Genomic DNA, 9,483 nt, shown 5'->3' on the forward strand with positions numbered 1-9,483 from the left:
GGAAAACAAAATTTAAATTTATAAAGTTATTTTAAACACATTTGAGTCAAAAGTTTTTCAAAGAAGACTAATTTATTATCATATTATATCTACAAGCATAACAAATACTTGCTCATCAGTCCTCTAAAGGACACCATCGCAGATAAATTATCTTGAGTAAATGTAGTTGTATACTCCATTAACTGCTAACGAAATTTTAATAACAGAAGAACTCAATAAATGTCAGAGTATTCTCTTTTGTTCTAAATAATATTATAGAGAAAGAATTTGAAAAAAATTATCTGATTATTCTCATTCAAATGTTATAGCAGTAAAGTTAAAGCAGTAGCGATATTCTCATTAAAATGTTATAGCAGTAAAAAGAGCATGATTTTGTTTTTGAATCGATTTCTTAAAATAGTCAATTTTACAAAATACGCTGTTTAGTGCAAGATTTTTAATCCTTTCATTATCGAAAAATTTAAATTGAATTTTAAAAGAAGTGGAATAATTAATTTAGTTGCATTCAAAGATTGGCAATTCAAAATTCATGATTAAATTCCTGTTTATATTTTAGCAGTCAACTAATGAACCTTTCTCTTATTAGTACATAACATAATATGTGCATATAGATTCTAAAAATTTTGTTTTAAGAAGAGTACAACAGCGGTGATACTGATCTATCCTTGTTGGACCTTTAGTTCCAGTATAATACAATTATATCTGTAATATTCATTAATTTAAGATTTCACTAAAAAAATTTTCACAATTTTTTTTGACTCATTCATAGAAACCAATTATGATAATTGTCTATTAAAACATATTTTCAAACAGATTATAATTCCAACAATTGTAAAATACACAAATTCAAAAGCACTCATAAATGAACATCCAAGAAAGAGTGATGCCAAACCTCCAATATGAACTAAAATTAAATAAATAAAATAGTAAAGAATTATAAAATTATGAATAACAATAATAATTTAAAGGTTCTAATCAATTTGTTGCCAGTAAATAGTGTTGGCTAATAAAAATTTTGATGAGTACAAGAATAACAAAATTAATCTTACCAAATAGATCTAACCACGTCCACAACACATGATTATTATATTTTGTCATTACTTTATTATGAAAATAAATATCAACTTCTGCAATTTCAGTACCATTCGATGAAATATGACCAAAAGATCTAAAATTTTATAATCATAGCAAATATTTTTAAAAATATTCCATTTTATTTTAATTGACCTGTTAGAGAATCGAACATCATAATCATATTGTACATAAGTACATGTAAATGTACAATTACATATAACACTTGTTCCATTAATTTCTTTATTTTGGCTATTAAATGTTCTAACTGTATAGCTTTGATCTAAAAAATAAAATTATTGTTTAATAATACCTTCAATATCTTACAGTTCAAATAAACTTACCAGTATATTTTCCAATACATTTTATTTGGGAAAAATTACATTCAATCGATTTACCTATACAAAATTAGAGATTGAGAATTAATATTCACAAATTCTTCTCAAATAAACTATTAAAAAAAAACAAACCAACTGGCCAAAATGCTCCATAAACACAACCACATTTTTCATATAAAAATCTTCTTTTACATTCTAACATACAATTTGAATATCGAAAACTTGTATCCGGCAATGTATAATAAGTTACATTATCAATTTCATTATCAAAAATACATCTACGATATTTTGGTTCAATAGATTTTGCACCTGGTACAATAACATACGAAATTGGATTAACTGAAAAGAATCCAATTTTATTCGATGATATAATTTGACCACGTTCAGACATTTCTCTTGGATCACCAACATGTACCTAAATGTATTAAAATTATAAAATAAGTAAAAAGTATTTAAAATTCGTGGATAAATAAAATTAAAATTAGGTGATCCAGTTTCTTTTCTACAAGGTCTTTATTATTCTTTTCAACTATATTGACTATGATTATGAGCCACTATGAGCCGCTATGAGCCACTATGAGCCACCAAAGCTCTTACTGATGAGTAATTAGTAATTAGAAAAATATTAAAAATTTTTTTTTTCAATTATTTGACAATAAGGAACCTGTTGCCAATTTATTTTCAGTTTCGATACGCACTGCGAATATGACTTAAAAATATGGATCGTGTTTATATGTACCAGGGTCTCCACTCTATTCCACCCATATTTCGTCTGATATTATGTCCCTTTAATTGAACCAATTCAAATTTGAATCAGAACTCAACTATGCGAGAGGTGCAGCAAATGATTTAAGTTTATGGTACGGTAAGAAGCAAAAACAGTACGAAAAGAATCGAAAAGCTTTCAAAATATAGATCAGTATTATTATAAAATTATGCGCCACTTGAATTCTTTATTTTTACTGGTGCCGTCAAACAAAATATTAAATGCAATTACTTTTTTTTTTTATTAGTTTCAATATTTTTTAGATAGAAGTTAAAATAATTTTTAATTAAAATAAATTACCATTATTCCTTTTTCATGAGGAAAATTTGGTCGATGCGTTGTTTTATTTAAATTAAAAGTTACAACAAGACCTGATCTTTTACCACCTTGTGCCGCTCTCCACGGATATACTGGCTCTGGATTCTGTATAATTATAAAAAAAATTTCATTAATGCAAGAGTTATTTAAAAAAATTAAGATTTATTAATGGAAAATAAGTCAATTTTCTGATAAACGTAAGGCTTTCTTAGAGCTGAGTTTTAGTTAACAAGTTAGCTGTCACAGCTCCTATTGAAATAGTTTTCTTAAATAACGGGTATACTGTACTCAACTTATTTGTGCATAATTTTTATAATATAGTCTGGACGGTCGTTTTGATAATAAGAAAAAAAAATTTTTGAATCTTGGCGGCAGTTTATATTCGACAATTGAATTTAAATTGAATTAGATTCGTGTAGCGCATAGACGCACGTGTTTCTGTTTTAAACGTCTGTCCTGCATAATTTTTCATAAAAATTAATTTTTCAATTAAACTTACCTCATATTCAAATTTATCCTTATGATATATTGAATTAAATGTCCAACAGAATCCATTAAAAGTTTTTAATTCAAAGAAAACTTTACAACATGTTATATTACGTACTCTAAACCAACATGTACGAAAAATTTCTTCACATTTAAATGATAAATATTGAAAAACTTGGGTAAAATTAATTTTATTTAATATTAAAAAATCATTTTCATTAATTGTTTTATAAAAATTTTCAAAATCCATTGATGTTAAAATTGTTGATGTACTCTCATGTAATTTAAGAAATTTAATAAAAGATTTTTCAATTGAATTTGTTTTATTGTTTGGTAAAAATTTATTGATTGTTATATTGATCCTATTCCAATTTATACGATTGTAATTACAAACTGTAACTGATGGAAAACTTATTCTATGTACAGAATATAAAGGAGTTTCCATTATATTTTTCAATTGAAATCTTTCTAAATTTTGTTTTTTTATTATTGATTCATATATAATGTTTAGTAATCCTAGAATGCCTATGAAAACAAAAAGAAACCAAACAATTCTGTAATAATAAAAAAGGAAAATTGAGAAAAGGGAAAATACAGAAAAAAAAAAATTTAATTTTATTTTAGATTTTCTCCATTATACACTAGATCTTTTATTATATGGCTTATATACAAGGTATATTATAAACAGTGGGAATTATATTTTATATTGTCAACAAACCTTCCGTATATATTGACACGTTTATTTAAAAGATATTTGAACCCGTGGATACTTGAATTTTGTGTATATGTATAGATGAATTGTTTGATTTTACTCTTATTTCTAGGAATAATTTTAAAATTCAATCTTTTCATTTCTATTGAATTTCTATTGAATCGCTAGAGTTAGACGATTATATTTGAAATTTAATTTAAGACTAAAATTGTTAAAGTGAATTATAAATTATAGAGCTCCAATGATTATTTTTTAAAAAATACCTAGCTATTACAAATATTTTTAATTGAAATGTTAAAGTAAAAGGTACAAAAGAATTACAATATTAATAATTGATTTAAGTATATGAAAATTTTATAGATTTGCTATTAATTTCAAAAATATTTTTCAATTAATGTAAGTGACAACTATAAGAATTATTAATTAATTAATAAGTGTTAATTAGAATTGTTTCACAAAATATTTACAAATTTAATTTTAATTAAATAAGATTGTTATCTATATATGTTATTTGTTCTCTAGTTTCAATAATATTGGCAATGTATAAAAAGTTTCGCCACCACACAAAAATCAATTGTTATCAATTTTATGGTAGTATATTCTATTGAGTGAAGCCGGTCTAGTACCTCACCGTGTCAAATTAAATTCTACTTTCATAGTAGATATATTAGGTGTATTTAGTTTGTTTTTATACACAAATTGCATTTATGTATTAAAAAGTTGGGAGTAGGATCAGTAGAAAGTTTTTGAAAAAAATTAAAAAAATCAATTAAAAAATGAGTACTTTTTTTTTCTGAAAACCAAAGTAATATTTTAAAAATCGTTCAAATATTTTATTGGAAAATGCTTAAAAATATTACTCAAAATTTTCATTCATAAATCAAAATTAATTAGAAATTTTCATTCGAAAACTTTATGAAAAAAAAAAAAACTCGAAAAAATCACTCAAAATATTACTCAAAAATAATGTTTTTTTCAAAAATTAAAAAAAAAAAATCACTCAAAAAAAACACTCAAACAAAAAGCACTAAAAAAAACACTCAAAAAAGCACTCAAATCAAAAACAATCAAACAAAAAGCACTCAAAAAATCACTCAAAATTCAAGTTTCTTTTCGTAAATCCTTTTCGTTGAATAGTTGCTTCTTAAAGTCTTTCCCGTAACTTTCTCAATTTAGGTATTTTTACATTGTAGCAATTTAAAGAGTTTAGCAAATAAATTTCAACCACTGGGCTTTAGACTTGAATTGAGAATCAAATAGACCTATGTTGGGAATCAATTTAAAAATTTGTTATTATTATTTATATATGCTTTTATATATTAATGTTAAAATTAAAATGTTAAATATTAAAAAAAATTATTGGCAGCTGTTAAGAAACGAAATATTCAATAGTGTTAAAAAAATTATATTAGAAATTTTAGTGTAAGTCTATTTAATTCCATTATTCAATTCCCAATTATTGTAGTTCCAAATATTTTCAATTATATTAGTAAAAACTATTGCGAGTTAAAGAAATCAATTAAAAAATGGAATAAATTATTTGACGTTCTCTCTTTTTCGCTTTTATTGTTATCATGCGTGAACTGAAATATAACTCTGTAATCAAATACTATTCGTAGGTACGCGTGTAAGGAATTGATTCTCCCTATACATAACGTATAATAGATAATAAATTGCATGTTTACCACAATAATTTTCAAGAATTTTATCTTAAGTGGCATAATACTGACTGCCAATATTACAAATTAACTACTATGTTATAATAAATATTTGATTTTGTATTAACAACATTATTATTTACTTATTGTGATAAGATAAAATCTGGGACATGAAAAAATATTATCATATTATTTTCGAAAATCTTAAGCTACTATAACGGAATTATTTAAAATTTTGTAAAAGAGTTTGTATATAAATAAAATTATTATCTCATACAAAATATTGTTCGCTTTATCATTTCAATCTGTAAATATTAATAATCATTTGAAGTAAATCTGACAGCACTTCGATAATAAATTGTTAAGCAATTACACAAAATTTTGTTCAATAATGGGTGCACTCAAAATGATAACTTACAAAAATTGAAGTGATTATAGAAAATACACGGAAATTTTATTTAATAATGGGTGAACTCAAATAAACAAATTCATTTGCTGTTGAAAAATTTTTGGCCAAAAAATTGTCTAGTCTAGTAACGAAATGAAAATTAATTAATTTTCGTGGAAATCAATATAGAATTGAATAACCCCAAAAGATTGTTCAACTCATAAGCATTACGTAAAATATTTTCCGTTTTAAATCGAAAAGTTGATTTGGAAATTTTCCAAATTCACATGTTAATTAAAAAAATTTTAATTAAAATTTTTTATACTTTATTTAAATTAAATTTTATATATAAAACACTTATTTTATTATCAAACGAGTCAGTGCGATAAGCTCTACTTGAATTATTTCGCTACTTTCTGTTACAACATTGGCATAATATTTTTATTATAAATATTTTGATAGTAAGGCTGGTTCATTTTAGTCTCCCAAACAAAAATGTGGAATTTTTCCTGTTATACAAAAACTTAGGTTCCCTTATATAAGGATTTGGAGATCTAACGGTATTAGGACGGTAGTGCTCTACTCTCAATGCATCAATTACATTAATTAAATAAAGGCAAAATCACTTACTCGTATTTTTTTATACAAATTCTGTTCATAATCCCATAATATTCTTAAAATTCTAATGCGGTTCAAATAAAAGGTAGTTCTACTGTATAAATTATGAAAGTCCAACTATTATTTTTAATTATTAAACTCGGTGTTAGTACCTTATCTAGTTGTTATTTCACTCCTTTAGTTTTGATGACGAAAAAATTTTCAAAATAGTGTTAAATAATAAGTGAGCAATTATACAAGTGTTGGTTGAATAAAATAAATATGATTGTAATTGATTACTAACACGATAGTAATTGATTGCTAACATGATGGTAATTGAACACAATAGTAGCCCTTTTTTATGTTTTTAAAATCAATTTATCTAGATACATAACATATCTGTTTGTTTAAATCTATTACAAGCTAATTAGAAATTTGATTTTTTGTTTATCTCAAATTGATAAGCTTTATTTACTGTTTGATATCCTGATAATAACTGTCTTGATTTTTGTTTTTTTATTTTGGGAAGTTTGACATTCTGTGCCTGATAATTGTTTACAACAATGTTGAGAAATTGTGAATTGAATTTTGATGGATCGAAATTATATTCGTATATTTTTGGATGAAGTATTATAAAAAATAATTGCTTATCAAAACGAAGTACTTTAGAGAACAATACTCGTAGAATCCGAAATTTCGAAATTTTCGATTGGTGTCCGAATGATAAGTAGGAAATAAAATTTATTTGAAAATTTTAATTATATTTCAAATGACATTTGAAGTGTTATACTCAAAAATTATAAGTGATTCATAATTAAAGTGGAAAACTTTAATCTTCAATTATTTTTATTTTTGTCAAATGCAAATCACTTTAAAATTATCTAATCTGAATATACAAAAGACACTATATGGATAAATTAATACATATATAAACGTAAGAGCGTGTTATTTTTACAAAATTCTAGGTATAAAAGTCTAATGAAATCAAAAATGGCAACTTATATAATTAAACGCGTTTACTATGAAATTTCTAATAATTTTAATTGTATTAAATTTAGCTTTTTTAAATTTAAAAGCTAATGAAATTGAACAATGGGAGAATTTCAAAAAGGAATATGGTAAAAATTATAGTCCAGAAGAGGATGAAATTCGTAAAGAAATTTTCTTGAAAGCCTTACATGAAATCGAAGAACATAATGGAAAATATAAAGCTGGTATAGTTACATTTGAAATGTCCATTAATGAATTTGCTGATTTAACTGATGATGAATATCAAAGTCAAATTGCAAATGGAAAAGCAATACCATCTGAAGAATGGGAATCATTACCACAAATAAATATAACAGCACGTAGTCTACCAAATATGGTTAATTGGGTTGATTTCGGTTTTCGTAATCCAGTTATAAATCAAGGTAGTTGTGGTAGTTGTTATGCAATGGCATCAACAGCAGCTGTTGAAGGACATTATTTTATTAAATATAAACAATTAATACAATTATCACAACAAGAAATTGTTGATTGTAGTAGCAATTATGGTAATAAAGGATGCCAATATGGTTTTATGCATGCTACATTGAATTATATTAAAGACAATGGAGTTGGTGCCGCAGCCGGAAATCCATATCGTGGTGTTGTAGGACAATGTAGGTATAGCAATCCAAGATATTATATTAACAATTGGTATAGAACAGCACAAAATGATGAATATGCATTAATGCAAGCACTCACTGTCGGACCAGTTGTTGTATTAATTAATGCTGGATTAAATAGTTTTAAATATTATAATGGTGGATTATATTATGATGCAAATTGTTATTTAAATCCAAGTGGTATTAATCATTTTGTTACTGTTGTCGGTTATGGTGTAAATAATGCAAATCAACCATATTGGGTATTCAAAAATTCATGGGGTAGTAATTGGGGCAGCGGCGGTTATATGTATATGGCACGTCATGCAAATAATCAATGTGGTATCGCATTCCAACCAATGTATCCACAAATACGTTAAATAATATTTTGAGGTTTAAATATGTGAAAATTAAAATAATAAAAATAAAAAAATTTATAATGATTATTAATTAAGTTGAAAAAGTATAATGAATTTTTTTTTTCATAATTAATTAAAAAGTCTTATATATCAAGCTTTATGGACGCGCCGCGTGTAGTGTCATTATTGAAAGTATTGGCTTGGTATAGGTTATAAACTTTATTATTCATTAAATTTCTCTAGTCATTTCATTAGTTATTTTTAATTTTCGCGTTATGAACATTTTTTTTTTTAGTCTACACTATAAACACGTTTGTTTTTTTCTAGATCCATGATGGTGTTCCGTCATGGGAATAATTAGTTAATTTAATAAGTTATAATGGCTATTTATAAACAAAAGTGAACAAAAGGAAAAATTACTTCCTTTGGGATTTTGATTTTCCCCAAACGTAATAAATGGAATGATAGAAATTTTTTAACTATAATAAAGCAATTAAAATATAAAACATGAAGACAAAGGTAGGAAGCAATAAAAATGTGGAGTTTTTTTTTTCTTTTGTAATTTTTGTTCAACAAAATGTTCTATAAAAAACAAGGATTTTGAAAATTTCCAGAGCTCTCAAGGTAAAAGAAATCAAATTTTGAAGACAAAAAAATTTTTTACAGAAAATTGTTTACATATTTGGTTTGGGTATTAATATAGTTACAACGTAAAATTCAAAAACGTAAGCATTTGAAAACCTTCTTTGAGTACATTGTAGACATTTTTTGAATTTGGCAAACGCAATTGTGTAACTAATATTGTTTATGCTATATTCTTAAATATATAAGGCAATTTCCATGAACAAATATTCTAAAACTATTTGTAGCCAAATTTTGACGTTTCAAAAGAATATTACATCCGTGAATATTATACTCCTCCCGAGTGTTTATCCCATAAATCTTACAAATTGATAAAATTTTCGGGCATTTACTTCTTGTATACTTATGAACTTATCGAACTTCTGTAAAGCCAACAATACCTAAACCATCGGCAAACTTTTGTGGATTATGGGTAAATATGTTCAATGTGAGTATGAGTTTCTTACAGTACCTATTCTAGAAACTACAAGAAGAAATGAAATTTTTTCGGACTTTCTTGATTGTTTTGTTTTGACGAACA

At 25.0% G+C, this 9,483-nt stretch overlaps 2 protein-coding genes across 2 annotated transcripts; one reads left to right on the forward strand and one right to left on the reverse strand.

The window, feature by feature from the left end:
* Positions 1-776: 776 nt before the first annotated feature.
* On the reverse strand, positions 777-3,424 carry LOC129615959 (pickpocket protein 19-like). The gene is made up of 8 exons (XM_055531401.1): positions 3,358-3,424; positions 2,993-3,123; positions 2,476-2,598; positions 1,542-1,824; positions 1,416-1,469; positions 1,228-1,354; positions 1,050-1,168; positions 777-904 (listed from the first exon to the last, which is right to left on the reverse strand). Exons 1-8 carry the CDS (start codon positions 3,422-3,424, stop codon positions 777-779), a joined length of 1,032 nt encoding a protein of 343 aa, XP_055387376.1.
* A 3,927-nt stretch (positions 3,425-7,351) lies between these two features.
* On the forward strand, positions 7,352-8,725 carry LOC129615956 (procathepsin L-like). The gene has a single exon (XM_055531398.1). It carries the CDS (start codon positions 7,356-7,358, stop codon positions 8,340-8,342), a length of 987 nt encoding a protein of 328 aa, XP_055387373.1. The 5' UTR covers positions 7,352-7,355; the 3' UTR covers positions 8,343-8,725.
* The last annotated feature ends 758 nt before the right edge of the window (positions 8,726-9,483 follow it).

The sequence above is a fragment of the Condylostylus longicornis genome, unplaced genomic scaffold (genome assembly GCF_029603195.1).
Source record: "Condylostylus longicornis isolate FDR11 unplaced genomic scaffold, ASM2960319v2 ptg000155l, whole genome shotgun sequence".
NCBI lineage: Eukaryota > Metazoa > Arthropoda > Insecta > Diptera > Dolichopodidae > Condylostylus > Condylostylus longicornis.